This window comes from Strongylocentrotus purpuratus, unplaced genomic scaffold (genome assembly GCF_000002235.5).
Source record: "Strongylocentrotus purpuratus isolate Spur 01 unplaced genomic scaffold, Spur_5.0 spur5_scaffold_14, whole genome shotgun sequence".
NCBI lineage: Eukaryota > Metazoa > Echinodermata > Echinoidea > Camarodonta > Strongylocentrotidae > Strongylocentrotus > Strongylocentrotus purpuratus.
This window is the reverse complement of record NW_022145599.1, coordinates 35,582,258-35,602,817: the sequence shown is the minus strand read 5'-3', so window position 1 is coordinate 35,602,817 and position 20,560 is coordinate 35,582,258. Positions and strand designations below refer to the sequence as shown.

The 20,560-nt window shown below is 36.5% G+C and overlaps 1 protein-coding gene across 1 annotated transcript; it reads right to left on the bottom strand.

Annotated features, from left to right (window-relative positions):
- Positions 1–9,586: 9,586 nt before the first annotated feature.
- LOC115923676 lies at positions 9,587–14,769 on the bottom strand. Its single transcript, XM_030984840.1, has 3 exons — positions 14,554–14,769; positions 11,398–11,823; positions 9,587–10,838 (listed from the first exon to the last, which is right to left on the bottom strand). Coding segments are annotated over exons 1-3 (708 nt in total). The 5' UTR covers positions 14,556–14,769; the 3' UTR covers positions 9,587–10,558.
- Positions 14,770–20,560: the final 5,791 nt, after the last annotated feature.

Sequence of the window (20,560 nt, the reverse complement as noted above, 5' to 3'; positions counted from 1 at the left end):
TGGTGCCCGAGCACACATATCCTTGACTTTGTTTTTCGAACACATGCATGCACATTTCCTGGTATTATGCAGGTCCGGGTATAGGGTCTATTGTATGGCAATGATTCCGTTACGCATTGCTGTCCAGCGCGCGTCATCACACCACAAACCCCTCTGCTGGAGGGAGCCAGGATTTCCGGCAAAAGTTTGAACATCCCCAAGAGAACAATTAACAACAACAAACAAAAGAAGACGATTAGCACATTTCCCCAGTCATATGTAGGTCACCTACGATTAAAGCCCTCTTAATGTGTTCGGAGCCCCAACAATTTGATGGCAACATTTCACTTAATTTGTATCATAACGTGAAAGAGGATGTCATTTAAAGCTTATCTGCACTAGTTTATAGGAGGATTTAGACTACCCTGCAAGGTAACTGGACAGCTGGTTATCTCATCAACTCAGCACTCAATTAACATAAGAAATAGAGGATCATGGGGGACCAATGGTCACCGATTAAACATTGTTTTCTACATAGAGGGAGCAAGTAGCCACAAGTAGGACAGTGTGACTTTAAGACACATTTCTGCAAGGATTTTCAAAACAAACGTGTTTGAAGTCGAATATTAAATGAAAGAACACAAACTTTAGGTTTTCTGCGCACAACAGAAAACCCACATTATGTATTCTTTTAATCAATATATCAAATTTGTCTTCAAATTTATTGGGGGATCTGTGCAGATTTGTGTCTTCAATGACATCCTCTTTCACATGATGATACAATTTAAGTGAAATTTTGCCATCAAATGTTTGGCGAATTTGGGGCACCCAATACTTTAGAGGGGCTACATTACCCCACTAATAAGGTTAATCTACATGAACGTCCAACACATAGGGTTAGAGTCGGTAATAGAGTTAGGGTTAGGGTTACCTAGGAAACTTGAGTCTTTAGAGTTAGCTTCATTGGGGAAGCGTTGGTTAGCCTACAAACGTGCGGTCAATTGTTTGGGTGGGGTATTTTAAAGTTGCTCCACGAACGATTTTCTGATTTTAAAAAAAGGTTCTTAATAATTATGGTAAGGTGGGTGTGGGGGGGGGGGGGTCGGGGATCTGTCTTCACACGCTAATGTGGCCAGTCCGTAGCTGTTTCTTAGGATGACTAATTTCAAAATAAAGTTGTTAAACAAAAACTTGTAAAAAGCATTCTTTTGTGAGACTGACGGCCTCGGGCAACCGACAATCCACCAGACCAATATTGCCGGTCTCAAAGGCCTTTAGCCACACTAGCCGACAGTCGAAAAGATCGACATTTGTCCACATCCCGGCCTTAAAGGTAATGCAAAGTTTTGGGAAATTTTGAAAATTGAATAGATAGCGATTCTTTAAAATGATGATATATTTGGATGCCCCTGTGGATGTATTATAAGCAATACAAATATTAGCCCCTAAGACAATTCTGCTTTCGAGAAATTGAATAATCAAAAATTTACCGGTGTTCCCGATAAATTTCAAACATTTCAAATAGATTACCAGTGCCTTGTCGGCATTTCACTTCTCTACATAAATGATTGAAAGATTCAAGGGGTGTCAGTTTCTGCTAGATCATTTTGATCTGAGGAAAACATGTGCCGTTGATTTCAAATGAGTTTTACATTTATTGTAGGTTTTTGTTGAAGTGATTCGCCTATCTTACTATGTATGTAGCAGTTGGTGTTGTGGTCAAGATACAGACGATGACAATGACCATTTATTCTCGTACACGCGCACATGAACACGCGCGTCTATTATTACGTAATAAAACAGTATAATATATATATATATATATATATATCGTGCCATACCCTCGATCTTTGCCTCCATTAGATCCTTCTTATTATTATTTCATTCTCTCTCTTTCTGTGCGCTATTTGTGCGTTTGTGTAAATCCTCTCTTCACTTAGGTCTCTCTCTCCCTCTCTTTCGTTTTTTACCATCTCCCTCTCTTTCTCTTTCTATCTCAGGCTCTCTCTTTCCTCTTTCGACCCGCCTACTTTCTCTAACTTCACCATTATCATCTCTCTCTCTCTCTCACACTTTCTCTCTCACTCACTCTCTCTCTCTCTCTCTCTCTCTCTTTTCTCTCTCTCTCTCTGTCTAACTTGTCAGTTTCACTTCACGCGCATCTCTTGTTTCTTTCTAGCTCAGTCTCTATCCTTTTTTTGTATTGAACTGTGGGATTTCCGCTTCATAGTCTCCCACAATCTCCTATTTTGTCTTTTGAATAGCAATCGTCCTTAGTCGTAAACAATCACTTCTACAACGTTCTTCTATTTTGTCTTTTTAATAGAAATCGTCCTTAGTCGTAAACAATCACTTCTACAACGTTCATCTATTTTGTCTTTTGAATAGCAATCGTCCTTAGTCGTAAACAATGACTTCTGCAACGTTCTTCTATTTTGTCTTTTGAATAGCAATCGTCCTTAGTCGTAAACAATCACTTCTACAACGTTCATCTATTTTGTCTTTTGAATAGCAATCGTCCTTAGTCGTAAACAATCACTTCTACAACGTTCATCTATTTTGTCTTTTGAATAGCAATCGTCCTTAGTCGTAAACAATCACTTCTACAACGTTCTTCTATTTTGTCTTTTTAATAGCAATCGTCCTTAGTCGTAAACAATGACTTCTACAACGTTCTTCTATTTTGTCTTTGAATAGCAATCGTCCTTAGTCGTAAACAATCACTTCTACAACGTTCTTCTATTTTGTCTTGTTAATAGCAATCGTCCTTAGTCGTAAACAATGACTTCTACAACGTTCTTCTATTTTGTCTTTTTAATAGCAATCGTCCTTAGTCGTAAACAATGACTTCTACAACGTTCTTCTATTTTGTCTTTTTAATAGCAATCGTCCTTAGTCGTAAACAATCACTTCTACAACGTTCTTCTATTTTGTCTTTTGAATAGCAATCGTCCTTAGTCGTAAACAATCACTTCTACAACGTTCTCCTATTTTGTCTTTTGAATAGCAATCGTCCTTAGTCGTAAACAATCACTTCTACAACGTTCTTCTATTTTTTCCAAAAGCTGAATTTATTGAATTTTAGAAAACATAAAGAGTGCATGGCCAGAATAATCCGTTGGTGCATGTTAATTAAAATGTTAATACTCTTCTGCAATTATCTACTTTCTTTATATTCTGTTTTTATATCATTAGTGTTGTTATCATTAATATTATTATTATTGATTATAATCACCATTTTTATATTTATTATCATTATTATAATTATTATTATTATTATTATTATTATTATTATTATTATAATCCTCATAATAATTATTATTAATATTATTATCATTATTATTATTATTATCATTATTATTATTATTAAAATCCTCAATTTAATTATCCTCATCATCTAATTCTACTATTATTACCAATATCATTTTTCATTATCATTATTTTTATTGTTATTATCATTATCATCATAATTATTGTTATCAAGGAGGAGTAACTTTTAATTACGTTTACACTCTTCCTGTAAAAATTAATTATATTATTTCCTCAAATAAATGGTTATTTTCTTGATGAACGGAATGCCTGTGCATGAAAGTATATTTGTTTTGACATAAAATTAGTATCTTGCATATAATATCCTGTTGTCGATATTTTTTCTAATAAAATCAAATTGTCATGATAACAATAATTATAAATCGTCTATAATCATACAGGCTATATACATGCTTAAAGCTTATATAAAACATTTTTACTGAATATTTCCAATCCTAAAACGCATAAATGAGTGTAAATTTATTATTTTCATAATTAATTCATATTCTAGTTTCATTCTTATTTAGCAATATCGCATCTTATATTACAAGCTTTCTACTTGATAAAGCGCGTTATTTGATCAGATTGTACAAATTATCATTGTTAAAACATGAACACAAATGTACAATAATCGGCAATCACGTCAAACGATAATAATTTATTGCATCATCTTTAGATATTGTAACACACTATTCCACACAATCGTCAATACGTAGTTGCATATTAAATATTAAAAGAAGGTATTTAAACTCTATATTATACAAAATAAACTTTTCACATATGGTATTAACCTGTCGACTCCCTCTCTCTATATGTCTCTACCTCCCTCTATCTAATATTAGTACATGTTCATGACTATTTTGGACGGAAAAAGCATTCATCTTGTGTACGAAATTAGAATTTACAAATCCTCGTATGCCTCAGTCACATCATCAAACCTACTCAAAACCGACAGATTTTGGGCCGTAACAGGTGTTTCTTACATCCTTTTGAAATTAACATAACATTTTGTCATTAGTAGGATAGTTTAAGTGATTATTTTATTCGTTTGTGCGATGATTTTGCTTGATGTTTGCCTTATTATTACGAGAACTTGCAATCACATTAACTTACTCAAGTTAAATGTGAATACAATTGTAATATAGGCCTACATTGCATTCTCTAGATGCTTAACTTAGAAGTTACAGCTAAAATTAATATATGAAATATTGAAACTTGTTGCAACAACGAAAACGTAGGTAAACAGCTTAATACACAACTCAAATGAAAGTGTGTTTTTCCATAATATAATACTCTAGAGCAAATGATTTCCCTTTCGATTTTGACATATTCTATAAGAACTGTTAAGACACAATTATTAAAGAACATATACATTGTAGGTGCATGATATTAGTCTGGTACAGTGCAGTCATATTTACAGATTGATTAGCAAAAACAAAACAGGTCTTGAATTTTCAAATACATTTATACAAGTTGTCATGGACTGTGTTCAAAGAATGCACATCGTCTTATTTCAAAGTCTAAATACAATGTTTGCAAGTATCAAGTTGTTTGGGGGGATGTTGTAAATGACACCTTGGAAATGATAAGACAAACCGCTATTCTCCAACATACGCCTACAGTATATGAAAAGAATCGTATTTTATTATCTTCTTGATTTATTGTGATACTTGCTTGAATCACATTAAGGCATTGACCAAGATTTCATCACACATTCAAATGCACACGATAAAACCTGTTATCAGAAACTATTCCTCTCAAACATATTTATAGATTGAAGAAAAAACAGGAGGCACACTGATTCAGTTGCTTTTCCCCTCCAAGTCACAGATGACGCCAAATATACCCTGTAGTAGTAGTAGTAGTAGTAGCAGTAAGTAGTAGTAGTAGTAGTAGTAGTAGCAGTAGAAGCAGTAGTAGTAGTAGTAGTAGTAGTAGTAGTAGTAGTAGTAGTATAGTAGTAGTAATAATAATAATGATAATAATAATAATTACACTAATAATAATAATAGTATTAATAATATTATAAGAATAATAATTATAATAATAATAACAGATCCCTACACTAAAATAATAAAGAAACCTACCCTTACCCCACCCCCTCATAAAAACGCAATCTCACATAACACAAACAATATACCCCAGTTTGGTTAGCGAATGTGAACAAAACGTTCTCTTTTTTTTCTCCCTTTCTTTTCTTGTCTAAGTTGTGATTTTGCATCCAGCCTTACCCCCCCCCCCCCCCCCCCCCCCCCCCCCCCCCCCTCGTCGGAGATTTACGGGAACATACACTCACTACGTCAAAAGGCAACGTCTCCAGACGAAGGACAATGTGTACATATAATGACCATTTAATTTAACTTTGTAGGGCCTCACATTTAAGATATTGATGAATCTATCTCCATTTCTTTTCCCTTACTTGTGTGAATGCCAATAAAAAAATCCTGCTGTCTGACAATTTTCAAGATCTGAGGACTGAGGGCGCTCTAACATTTGTTAGTTTAAATGTAATGAGCATCGAATTTTCATTTACAGTTTTTCTATTGTTGGATCTACATGTCTACATGATATTTGATGCTAGAACCCCTCCCTCCCCCCCCCCTCCCCATCCCCTGCAGAATAAAAACACACTCCAGTATAAGGCCTACCCCTCCAAATTTACCAGAAAATGATTTTGGTTTCACCCCCGCCCCCCCTCCCCTCGCCTATCCGATACCTGCATTCAAGCTGTTCCCACTACGCCTCCGCCTCTGTGGCTTCACCCCATGGTTGGGATGGACATCGATACCGCCATCGCGGACATTACAACGTAGAGTAGTTTGGTGGTTGACCAGCCGTCGATGACCAGCCCTGCCACCAGGGCATTGCTGCCGTTGTGATTAAAGGCCCGGTCTCACCGCCAGAACTTTGCTGGAGCGTTCCTGGAGCGGTGAAAAAAATTCATCACCGCTCGTAACCGTTCACCACCGTTTAAAAGAAGTTGGCCCCCTTTAAGGCAACGCCGTATACGCTCGGCCACCGCTGATGGTCCCTCCTACCGCTCCGAAAGTTTTGAGCTGCACAAAATATTGCGAGCGGTGAGGAGCGGGCAATTTTCCGCTCCGGCAAAGTTCACCACCGCTCTAACAACGCCCAGTCAAAGTTTGGCACCGCTAGACGCAAGTTCGTGGACGCTTTGGTCCGCTAGGCCAACGCAGAAATCTTGAACGCTAGACCACCGCTGCTTCGCCAGCTTTGCCCGGGCGGTGATTAAACGTTGCACAAACTTTGGTGGAGCGGTTGTAAGCGTTTTACGAGCGGACACGGGATTGCTGGAACGGTGTCGGGCGTTGAAGCAGCGATCCATTGCGGTGATGAAATTTGGTTTGGCGTTGGTATGGAGGTGTCGGAGCGGGACCAACGCTCGCTACCGTTAACCAACGGTAAAGCAACGCCGGCTTCAGCGGTGCACCGCTAAGGCAACGCCCGTGTTTTAGATTTGTTTCCCATTTTGTGCGCGGTGACGAGCGTTGTCGAAATTCGGCCCCCTCTCCCTACCGTTCAAGGAACGCTCCAGCAAAGTTCTAGCGGTGAGACCGGGCCTTAAAGTCGTTGCAGCTGTTGCCGACACAGCACCATTCACAGGCACGCTTGGATGCGGCCTCGTTGCATCGGAAATCCATTGGGTCAGCGAGGTCCGATGGACAGGCGTCAGTCATGTTACATAACCGTGAGATCGCTGTGATGTTTTTGTCCTTTCCAGCATTGACTTTGTACACCTGTAGGCATATAAACACAGAAACATACACTGTCGCTCATAAAGGTGGAATATTTTAGTTTTACCCCAATTTATGGATTATTAAAAAAATTATTTAAAAATAATAGATCTAGAAAATAGGATACATTCTCAGATTTTATTGAATAATAATTTGCCAATGTGTGTTTTGCGGAACTGCTAAAGCATGTATATGCTACTATGCTTATTAAATAGGGGACCTACGCCCTCAAGTCATAAATGACAGTAATGAGGATTAATGCCCCACAAAAGGGCACTAATATAGCACATCGACCCGGTTTTGATCCTGGGGCCTCACAGTTACGAGGCCATTGCTTTGTCACTGAACCATGAATGTACGCAGCGGGGGCTAGGGTAGGGGCAGTTTCCATAAATAAAATAAAAAACAGAAAATGCAATAAATTTTCAATAATTTATTGCATTTTACCCTGGTCCCCAACATAAAAAAATCCTCTGGACTTCCATGCATTATGGCTCGAGGCATAGGCAAACAGAAGATTGTTTTATCCCGGGAAAAATGCAATAAATTATTGAAAAAAAAGTCGTTCGCTTTATGAAACACCCCCAGGTATGTTTGGAGGACCTGTACAAGATATACACTTTTTCTTCAGAGTTATTACCTTAAAAATTGCAAAAAAAAACTATTTCCAGTCGAGCCAGAACTTGATTTGTCAGAAGTGGAATTGCCAGAAGTGGAAACGCTATCTGTCATTATGCATGGTCGTCCAGAGGATTTGTTTATGTTGGGGGCCTGGGCAAAATGCAATAAATTATTGAAAATTTATTGCATTTTCTGTTGTTTTTTTAATTTATGGAAACTGCCCCCTACCCTAGCCCCCGCTGCGTACAGTCATGGTTCAGTGACAAAGCAATGGCCTCGTAACTGTGAGGCCTCAGGATCAACACCGTGTCGATGTGCTATATTAGTGCCCTTTTGTGGGGCATTAATCCTCATTACTGTCATTTATGATTTAAGGGCATAGGTCCCCTAGTTGATAAGCATAGTAGCATATACATGCTTTAGCAGTCACGCAAAACACACATCGGCAAATTATTATTCAATAAAATCTGAGAATGTTTACTATTATCTAGATCTATTATTTTTAAATTATTTTTTAAATAATTCCATAAATTGGGTTAAAAAAAAATATTCCACCTTTATGAATGACAGTGTATTTCGGCATCAGCTAACATTAGATTCATTATTATTATTAAATTATCATTATTTGCTAGGCTTCATTCAATCAAAGAGGAGACAATGAGAGGGGGAGAAAGAATTGCAGAGATCGAATGACGGCAACAAAAGAGAGAGAGGGAGAGAGAGAGAGAGAGATGGAAAGAGGCAGACAGACATATCATAGACATATTACAGATCACTGAGATGACAGAGTATAGTATGGTGCAATTTACATGAATTAGGTACTGATAAAACATTGGTACCCTGCCCATTCCTCGCTCCCCCTCCCCCTCTTTCTTTCTCTCTCTCTCTCTCTCTCTCTCTCTCTCTCTCTCTCTCTCTTCATCTCTTCCTTTCCTTATAAACTATTTACATCTATTTCTTACAAAATACAAAAAACACTTGCGATACAGACCATTCGTTTTCACTTGTACATATATATTTCTCCAATAACAATTGACACGGCTGTCTAATTAGAATGTTTTTAATCTCATCCATAGCAAAATATGAGCATTTTTTCATTATAGTGGAACTGAATGCATACAGTCCGATGCCGTAAAAAAAATTATTTCAAATTTGTCGTTTTGTGTTTTACATTTTGTTTTAGATCTTGTGACAAATGAACTATATGAAAGTGCGTAATGCTTATTCTTTTCACGTTATTAACATAACGTAAGTTAAGTGTTTATGCAACCATTAAGACAGACAATATCAACCCTAAATGCAATACATTAAATCATTAATACAACTTTTCTTAATTACTCCTGCAAATATCAAATATAAATCAATATGTTAAAGGGGAAGTTCACTCTGGTATTCAATTGGTTTTTATGGAAGCAGAATTTCAATTTTTCTCTGTAAATAAAACCTTAATATTTCATAAACTTTCATTTTGTGCACATGCACACACATAAACACACACACACATGAACACACGCACACACAATATATATATATATATATATATATATATATATATATATACACTTGCACAACACACTCACCAACTCATACACAAAGATCGTTTGAACACTTTTTCATTTTAAGTTTTACCTTAAGATTTTTGTTATGTTCTTGTTTTTTTTTTTAGGCCGCCATCCTTGTCAAGCTTTGCTTATGATTGCGGTCTCCTGCACTTTTCCAACAGAATAGTTCGGATAATAATTTAAATTTATGATAATATGTTATGGAAATAATAAGTTTCGTTATTATATGTACATATATTATGTAAAAAAACATTTTGACATGAAGAAATTATTGTTTGTTTATGTTGTATTATACCTTACATGTATGTTATGTTCTTTGTTATTCAGTTATATTTTATTTGGAAAAAATGCAGAAATAAAAATCAAATCAAATCATTTAAGCAAATGGGAGGAGAGCTTCCAAGATACGTCACATGGTTGCCAATTCGTGTTCGATTGATCGCAACTACAAATATTCATAACTTTCTTGTTTTTAATCGGCATTTTTCTCAAACGTTCACTGACTTCTTCCTCTAAGGTCTATGCTTCTACTAAAACAATTTAATATCAGGACGGACTTTCCCTTTAATAGGTCTATGAGTATTATAAAGATTTGTACATAATTCGAATGATATGTGAGTAATATCAAAAAGTAAAATTAAGTATCAGTTAATAGAAACATTGCAGTTTCTAAGAAGAAAGAACTTGCGCTGGATGAAGAGTGTTCTGCGATATTTGATGGCAGCTTCAGCATTTCAAAACAAAAATTGGGAACAAATATTACTGGAATATGTTACAATTAATCTACTGTGTGTATAGTTAGAATGACATAATACCAATGATCCTGATACACGTTACAGTACTTACTCTACACTTCGTGATCTATATCTTTCAGGAAAACATTTACGTTAACGCTAAGGCGATTTAAATTAGGCATGATAACCAATAAGACGAGTCAGTGGAAGTTTACTTGACTTGATATATATATATCTTTTTTTAAATTACAGCTACTTTTCATTTATTTTCTATTAAAGGATATCCAAAAGGTATCCAAAATAATGTTAAAAAGGTACAATAAATAGGAGCTGGGCAAGACGTACAAATATACATTTATAAAGGTACAAATTATTGAAAACAAATAGACGCAAAAAATAGTTTCTGGTTTAGGTTTCTGCGAAAAAAGTTTTCAGATTAAGAGTATGAAACGTTCGACATTAGCCACATTCAAAAAATAAATATTAAAATACGATATGGCACCAGTATAAAAATAAGTTTTCATTTACCCCTACACAATAAAAAAAAGTATACAAAATGGCAAACATTGGATCGCCTGATTGCAAAGCATTAGGATGTTCAGCTAAGTTGGTCCCGTTCCGGGTTCATTTTCTGGACCTCGTCGTATTTTACATTACCCGTCATGACGTCATTATACGACGGGGGCGGGACGATGTCGTTCTCTTGGGAGGTTGGATTGACCACGCCCACATCACTGTCAGTCGATAGTTGTACAGGGTAAGGAGTCGTGTAGTTTACCGGCAACGTGGCTCCCGGTTGGGAGTAGGGAATTGATGTCGCGTCTGGTGGGTTAGTAGCGGATAGCATAAAGGGAGGATACCACGGTGCGCCTAGTAAGCTTTTAAAGAACAAAGAAAGAAACTAAAATACACTTTTCTGTTCACACATAATTAGTTCTTAAAAGGAATTATAAAAAAACATGTTCAAAATTATATTCATAACAATGTTGGTCGAGTCATTGGGTTTGTAATAGAATTACTAGACAGTTTGTGTTTCAGAAATATAATCCGAGGGAGCTAAGGGTACGGTTCTGTCAAAGCAACCCCAAAACCTTTCCGCTCCACTATCAACATTTGTCAGTTTTCATGAATACATGTAGCTTATCTATAATTTTTCATCACGAAGTGTTAAAAGAGCACGCTTAAAGCTAAAACTTACGTCTATTATATACATTTCAAAATGATAAAATATTACCGTGCCCGGTAGACGACTATAATCCAGTGTCAACCCCCCCCCCCCACCCCCCCCCCCCCACCCCCCCCCCCTTCTTTCCAAAGTTCGTCACAAATCGTCCCCACTTTTTTTGTTTATCATTTATTTAAAGTTCCTATCAATTAGTATGTTTTTACTTCAAAAGACATTGGCTAAGTATGAGGACTCAGAAAGAGCAGACTTACTTCCGTGCAACTAGAGAATAAGGCGGGGCGGGGTCTTCAGGATACCCTGGCTGTGTTCCCATGGCAACTCCTCCAGACTGCAGCGCACGTTCTAAATTGACAGAGGATGTCATTTCATAAGCTTGCAAAGCTGTTGTGCTTCTTCCTTCTAAAGTCACAGTGGATACTGTCGTATGTGGGTTCGTATTCCCTGCCTCTACCCCTCCCGCTGGCTGCGAAGATAATTTCTGTTTTTGACACCGGCGGATGACGGCGACGATGACGACGATGACGAGGATGAAAGTGATGATGAGAATAGCAATGCCCCCAATACCAACGGCACTAGCTGACCACTTTCCGAGGATGGCCATTGTCACCCCCACCGTAAAACCGACAGCGAGTAGATAGATGACGCAGATGAGACATGGGAGTCTACCGTGCTCCGCCCTAAAAGAAAAAATTCGGAGTGGATCAATGACAGTTTAGGGGGGAATCAAATGAAGAATACAAAAGAGTACAATGGTGATTATCAGAGATGTGATTGAGCAAAAAGAAATTCGGAAATCTGCAAATCAGAAAATTTACCTGGATAGGTTACCACTGATTCACTCACATTTTTCATATTTGTATAGATTACTTTATAGTGGATACATGTATTTACCAACACCCTTCATCAAATAGATCTATTCTTTCACCATAATATCAAGAGGATTAATGTCGTTAAATCTCATTATGCAATGAAATAAAATAACAATAAAAATAAAAATAAATAAATCAAATTAGTGGAGTGCCGTTGACGAGGAAATGATTTTCTCTTAACGAGCCAAAGGGCTTTTGATTAATTACGCCTACAACTTAATATTTATTCTTTAACTTATAGCTCTATCACATCAGTTATGCTCACAACTTAACTTTTTGCCTTATTCTACCACTTTCTATTATCTTCAAACCAACTTGATATCCCTCTGAGCTTCCTCTTTAAATTTGTCTTGAAGTGAGGAGAAAATGGGGTTCCGAAACAGCAGCCTGCCTTTAACACTCTAAAGCTGCTTTATGTACAAGAGAGGAACGCTTTTCTCATGATAATTAAAGATAAAGTTGAGTTCTGGTCATGCGATTGCATTGTAAAAGCAAAGGTGTGAAATGGATCAGAAAAAAGTTGATCGTGTAGCATGTAAGTATTGGTGTGTACTGTAAGGTTCTGGAGTCATCAAAATCATAATAAATTTGTCCCAGTCTTGGTAAAGTAACAAGCAGTGTACACAGAAAGATGTATACGGGACTACACAAATGGTGTCGAGCCTATACTTACCTTGATTTCCTCATCTGTCTATGCTCATTACTCAGCCAGTGTACATTTTCTACCAAAATTGTTGGCAAATGACATTTATTTGTAATCTTTAACATTCAGTGTAAGTTTCGTTTGATTCTGTGAGAATTCATTTTCTTTTTTTTAACCAGAACTCAAGTTTATCTTTTAGCTTGCCACGGTATACGTGTGGGACTTGATTCGAGAACAGAGGCATTTGAAATCATCGCTTGCATAATTATGAAGTTATTTTTGTCCTGGCTTGACAACTTTTTAGTTCATTAGATTATATAGCTTTGCAATTGTTAACCAGGGCCCTGTCTTACAAAGAGTTGATATCAATCGCAACTTATTTGCGATCGATATCAATCGCAAATATGTACATAAGAGATAGGAGACTGGAAACTTGAGATTGATTGGAGGACTTGCGATTGATTTGGATCAATCGTAACTCTTTGTAAGACGGGGCCCTGATATAGCCTTGCACATATTGTTTAATTTTCTCACGATATGATTCTCGAAAACTAATATTATAGCAAACAGCTACGATGTTGTTGTATTACATAAATATAAAAGTCATTGTGTTGTAAGAGATATGCGTGTATAAATAAAGTTATCATAAAACATGTAAAAGAGACTTTTGAGCAATGTCTTCAGGATGTCTGAAAGCAGACAGTCCTATCTGTATTTCACACTTTTTATAAATTCCACATCAAGAACATGAAATCTCCTTGATAATAGAAGATATGAATAATTTGAATCAAAATTTTATGACTGTTAAAAATAAGTTTTACAAAGTATTTTCAAGGATGTTAATGGCTTCCCATGGTCCACATTAGAGATAAGGTCAACTTAGGATCTTTGTGAAACACCCCAGGAGTCATGTACGTAATCTACTCGTCAAAGCAAAATACCAATGCGTGTACATGTATATTATATTCCACATACTAATAATCTTGCTCTACGATTGGTCAAAAGTAAATCACGTGATGAAAGATAGTTCGTTACACTGTGTAGATAGTACTACTATCTACACAGTGCAACGCACTTTCACTGAAGATAGAGGTACTATCAACACAGGGCAACGCACTTTCACTGAAGATTATCCAAAAGCGCACTAAAACAGGCGTAATTAAGCGCGCATTACCAATGAGCGCAATTAAGGCAAACACATGCGCGCACCGTACCCTTAAGGGGTTGGGTTCAACTTTTAACTTTTTTGGTGTGAATTTGGGCCTGGTGTCTTTCATGTAGATGCATACACGTACTTTTTTGTTGTAGTTAAATTGTTTTAGATGTGGAATATAAAGCAAATAATCACCTGTTGGCTTCAGGCGATGGCAAACTAGCACTTCCTCGTCGATCAGAATGTATACGCTATCTTTCCTCAGCTTCGCTTCGGAAAGATAGCTACATCCAGATCGCCTCGGAAGTGATAGTTTGTCCCATCACCTTCACCAACGGTAGTTATTTGCTTACTATACATGTTTATAAGATGATAACGTGAATCCTGATCAAATGATTGGTTGGTAGCGCACACGTGACCAGGCATTTATTTAAGCTCACACGTATTTTTGATAATGACCGGTCATTATCAAATGCTAATGACCGGTCATTAGTAAAATAATGTTATAAAACATCGTTTTATAAAACAAATAATACACAGCAGTGAGGGCATTAGGAAGAATTGCCCACACAAGGTACCTTTGTAACCGTCTAACACGCCCGAGGCGACAGCCGAGGGTGTTTGGGCCGTTTTAAAGGTACCGCCGAGTGTGGATAATTTTACAAATACCCTCACTGCTGTGTATTATTTGTATAATATACAGCGACACTTGAATAGTATACAACTCGATATACGGACTTACATACTATGTGTTCCAAATACAGCTGCTGATCTAGGTAATCTGATAACACGTTACTTCATCCATGATACAGGCGAGCTATCAGTTCAATATAGCTCCTTTCACCAGTGACACATTGATATCTGATATTATACTGATACTATATTATATACTGCATTTTAATCTATACTGTAGATGGTGCCCCAGCACACATATCCTTGACTTTGTTTTTCGAATACATGCATGCACATTTCCTGGTATTATGCAGGTCCGGGTATTGATTTGATATATAACCCAAACACGTTATATATGACCATATAGGGTCTATTGTATGGCAATGATTCCGTTACGCATTGCTGTCCAGCGCGCGTCATCACACCACACACTTCTCTGCTGGAGGGAGCCAGGATTTCCGGCAAAAGTTTGAACATCCCCAAGAGAACAATTAACAACAACAAACAAAAGAAGACGATTAGCACATTTCCCCCAGTCATATTAAGGTCGCCTCCGAGGCTTAAAGCCCCTCTAAAGTGTTGGGAGTCCTAACAATTTGACGGCTACATTTCACTTAAATTGTATCATAACGTGAAAGAGGATGTCATTTGAGACACATTTCTGCAAGGATTTTCAAAACAAACGTGTTTGAAGTCGAATATTGATGAAGGAAACAAAGTTTAGGATTTCTGCGTACAACAGAAAACCCACATTATGTATTTTTTTAATCAATATATCAAATTTATCTTCAAATTTATTGGGGGATCTGTGCAGATTTGTGTCTTCAATGACATCCTTTTTCACATTATGATACAATTCATGTGAAATTCTGCCTTCAATTTTTTTGGCGAATTTGGGGCACCCAACACTTTAGAGGGGCTACATTACCCCCACAAATAAGGTTAATATTCATGAACGTCCAACACCTATGGTTAGAGTTGGTAATAGGGTTAGGGTTAGGGTTACCTAGGAAACTTGAGTCTTTAGAGTTAGCTTCATTGGTGAAGCGTTGGTTTAATAGCCTACAAACGTGCGATCAATTTTCGGGGTGGGGTATTTTAAAGTTGCTCCACGAACGATTTTCTGATTTAAAAAAAAAGGTTCTTAATAATCATGGTAAGGTGGGGGCGTTTGGGATCGGGTCTTCACACGCTAATGTGACCAGTCCGTAGCTGTTACTTAGGATGACTAATTTCAAAATAAAGTTGTTAAAGATAAAGACCAGTTATGGTCATGCGATTGCATTGTGAAAGAAACGTCGTGGAATCGATCAGAAAAGGTTAATCATCTGTCATATAAGTATAGGTGTGTACTGCAAGGTTCTGGAATCATCAAAATGATAAGAAATTAGGCCCAGTCTTCGTAACGTTACAAGCACTGTACACAGAAAGATGTATATGTGACTACGCACCCGTGCGCGACACGTGCGTTTATCTCTCACACACCAATAGATAAACTAATTTACCAAATATATCAATTAGAAGGCGGTTTCCCGGCAAAATTGTTATCATTATGTATTAGTCGAAACATATACTCTTTCACATAATTGGCAATAAGAACTTCCGTTTCTCTTTTTTGAAATTGGGGAGTTTCCAATACTGGTCTTTACCTTTAAAAAAAACTTTTAAAAAGCATTCTTTTGTGAGACTGACGGCCTCGGGCAACCGACAATCCACCAGACCAACATTGCCGGTCTCAAAGGCCTTTAGCCACACAAGCCGACAGGCGAAAAGATCGACATTTGCCCACATCCCGGCCTTAAAGGTAATGCAAAGTTTTGGGAAATTTTGAAAATTGAATAGATAGCGATTCTTTAAAATGTTGATATATTTGGATGCCCCTGTGGATGTATTATAAGCAATACAAATATTAGCCCCTAAGACAATTCTGCTTTCGAAAAATTGAATAATCAAAAATTTACCGGTGTTCCCGGTAAATTTCAAACATTTCAAATAGATTACCAGTGCCTTGTCGGCATTTCACTTCTCTACATAAATGATTGAAAGATTCAAGGGTGTCAGTTTCTGCTAGATCATTTTGATCTGAGGAAAACATGTGCCGTTGATTTCAAATGAGTTTTACATTTATTGTAGGTTTTTGTTGAAGTGATTCGCCTATCTTACTATGTATGTAGCAGTTGGTGTTGTAGTCAAGATACAGACGATGACAATGACCATTTATTCAAATGAACACGCGCGTCTATTATTACGTAATAAAACAGTATAATATATATATCGTGCCATACCCTCGATCTTTGCCTCGATTAGATCCTTCTTATTATTATTTGATTCTCTCTCTTTCTGTGCGCTATTTGTGCGTTTGTGTAAATCCTCTCTTCACTTAGGTCTCTCTCTCCCTCTCTTTCGTTTTTTACCACCTCCCTCTCTTTCTCTTTCTATCTCAGGCTCTCTCTTTCCTCTTTCGACCCGCCTACTTTCTCTAACTTCACCATTATCATCTCTCTCTCTCTCTCTCACACACTTTCTCTCTCACTCTCTCTCTCTCTCTCTCTCTCTCTCTCTCTTTTCTCTCTCTCTCTCTGTCTAACTTGTCAGTTTCACTTCACGCGCATCTCTTGTTTCTTTCTAGCTCAGTCTCTATCCTTTTTTCTGTATTGAACTGTGGGATTTCCGCTTTATAGTCTCCCTCAATCTCCTATTTTGTCTTTTTAATAGCAATCGTCCTTAGTCGTAAACAAGACTTCTACAACTTTCTTCTATTTTTTCCAAAAGCTGAATTTATTGAATTTTAGAAAACATAAAGAGTGCATGGCCAGAATAATCCGTTGGTGCATGTTAATTAAAATGTTAATACTCTTCTGCAATTATCTACTTTCTTTATATTCTGTTTTTATATCATTAGTGTTGTTATCATTAATATTATTATTATTGATTATAATCACCAGTGTTATTTTTATTATCATTATCATAATTATTATTATTATTGTTATTATTAATATTATTATCATTATTATTATTATCATTATTATAATCCTCATTATAATTATTATTAATATTATTATCATTATTATTATTATTATTATTATTAAAATCCTCAATTTAATTATCCTCATCATCTAATTCTACTATTATTACCAATATCATTTTTCATTATCATTATTGTTATTGTTATTATCATTATCATCATAATTATTGTTATCAAGGAGGAGTAACTTTTAATTACGTTTACACTCTTCCTGTAAAAATTAATTATATTATTTCCTCAAATAAATGGTTATTTTCTTGATGAACGGAATGTGCATGAAAGTATATTTGTTTTGACATAAAATTAGTATCTTCCATATAATATCCTGTTGTCGATATTTTTTCTTATAAAATCAAATTGTCATGATAACAATAATTATAAATCGTCTATAATCATACAGGCTATATACATGCTTAAAGCTTATTTAAAACATTTTTACTGAATCTTTCCAATCCTAAAACGCATAAATGAGTGTAAATTTATTATTTTCATAATTAATTCATATTCTAGTTTAATTCTTATTTAGCGATATTACATCTTATATTACAAGCTTTCTACTTGATAAAGTGCGTTATTTGATCAGATTGTACAAATTATCATTGTTAAAACATGAACACAAATGTACAATAATCGGCAATCACGTCAAACGATAATAATTTATTGCATCATCTTTAGATATTGTAACACACTATTCCACACAATCGTCAAGACGTATATAAACAGCAGTTGCATAAATATTAAAAGAAGATAAACAAAATAAATTTTTCACATATGGTATTAACCTGTCGACTCCCTCTCTCTATATGTCTCTACCTCCCTCTATCTAATATTAGTACATGTTCATGACTATTTTGGACGGAAAAAGCATTCATCTTGTGTACGAAATTAGAATTTACAAATCGTCGTATACCTCAGTCACATCATCAAACCTACTCAAAACCGACAGATTTTGGGCCGTAACAGGTGTTTCTTACATCCTTTTGAAATTAACATAACATTTTGTCATTAGTAGGATAGTTTAAGTGATTATTTTATTCGTTTCTGCGATGATTTTGCTTGATGTTTGCCTTATTATTACGAGAACTTGCAATCACATTAACTTACTCAAGTTAAATGTGAATACAATTGTAATATAGGCCTACATTGCATTCTCTAGATGCTTAACTTAGAAGTTACAGCTAACATTAATATATGAAATATTGAAACTTGTTGCAACAACGAAAACGTAGGTAAACAGCTTAATACACAACTCAAATGAAAGTGTGTTTTTCCATAATATAATACTCTAGAGCAAATGATTTCCCTTTCGATTTTGACATATTCTATAAGAACTGTTAAGACACAATTATTAAAGAACATATACATTGTAGGTGCATGATATTAGTCTGGTACAGTGCAGTCATATTTACAGATTGATTAGCAAAAACAAAACAGGTCTTGAATTTTCAAATACATTTATACAAGTTGTCATGGACTGTGTTCAAAGAATGCACATCGTCTTATTTCAAAGTCTAAATACAATGTTTGCAAGTATCAAGTTGTTTGGGGGGATGTTGTAAATGACACCTTGGAAATGATAAGACAAACCGCTATTCTCCAACATACGCCTACAGTATATGAAAAGAATCGTATTTTATTATCTTCTTGATTTATTGTGATACTTGCTTAAATCACATTAAGGCATTGACCAAGATTTCATCACACATTCAAATGCACACGATAAAACCTGTTATCAGAAACTATTCCTCTCAAACATATTTATAGATTGAAGAAAAAACAGGAGGCACACTGATTCAGTTGCTTTTCCCCTCCAAGTCACAGATGACGCCAAATATACCCTGTAGTAGTAGTAGTAGTAGTAGCAGTAAGTAGTAGTAGTAGTAGTAGTAGCAGTAGAAGCAGTAGTAGTAGTAGTAGTAGTAGTAGTAGTAGTAGTATAGTAGTAGTAATAATAATAATGATAATAATAATAATTACACTAATAATAATAATAGTATTAATAATATTATAAGAATAATAATTATAATAATAATAACAGATCCCTACACTAAAATAATAAAGAAACCTACCCTTACCCCACCCCCTCATAAAAACGCAATCTCACATAACACAAACAATATACCCCAGTTTGGTTAGCGAATGTGAACAAAACGTTCTCTTTTTTTTCTCCCTTTCTTTTCTTGTCTAAGTTGTGATTTTGCACCCAGCCTTACCCCCCCCCCACCCCCCCCCCCCCCCCCCCTCGTCGGAGATTTACGGGAACATACACTCACTACGTCAAAAGGCAACGTCTCCAGACGAAGGACAATGTGTACATATAATGACCATTTAATTTAACTTTGTAGGGCCTCACATTTAAGATATTGATGAATCTATCTCCATTTCTTTTCCCTTACTTGTGTGAATGCCAATAAAAAAATCCTGCTGTCTGACAATTTTCAAGATCTGAGGACTGAGGGCGCTCTAACATTTGTTACTTTAAATGTAATGAGCATCGAATTTTCATTTACAGTTTTTCTATTGTTGGATCTACATGTCTACATGATATTTGATGCTAGAACCCCTCCCTCCCCCCCCCTCCCCATCCCCTGCAGAATAAAAACACACTCCAGTATAAGGCCTACCCCTCCAAATTTACCAGAAAATGATTTTGGTTTCACCCCCCCCCCCTCCCCTCGCCTATCCGATACCTGCATTCAAGCTGTTCCCACTACGCCTCCGCCTCTGTGGCTTCACCCCATGGTTGGGATGGACATCGATACCGCCATCGCGGACATTACAACGTAGAGTAGTTTGGTGGTTGACCAGCCGTCGATGACCAGCCCTGCCACCAGGGCATTGCTGCCGTTGTGATTAAAGGCCCGGTCTCACCGCCAGAACTTTGCTGGAGCGTTCCTGGAGCGGTGAAAAAAATTCATCACCGCTCGTAACCGTTCACCACCGTTTAAAAGAAGTTGGCCCCCTTTAAGGCAACGCCGTATACGCTCGGCCACCGCTGATGGTCCCTCCTACCGCTCCGAAAGTTTTGAGCTGCACAAAATATTGCGAGCGG

Coding starts and splice junctions, on each gene's coding strand:
- LOC115923676 (XM_030984840.1), bottom strand. Junction 10,839..11,397: donor TATTCTCTAGTTGCACGGAA/GTAAGTCTGCTC, acceptor GTTCTTTAAAAG/CTTACTAGGCGCACCGTGGT.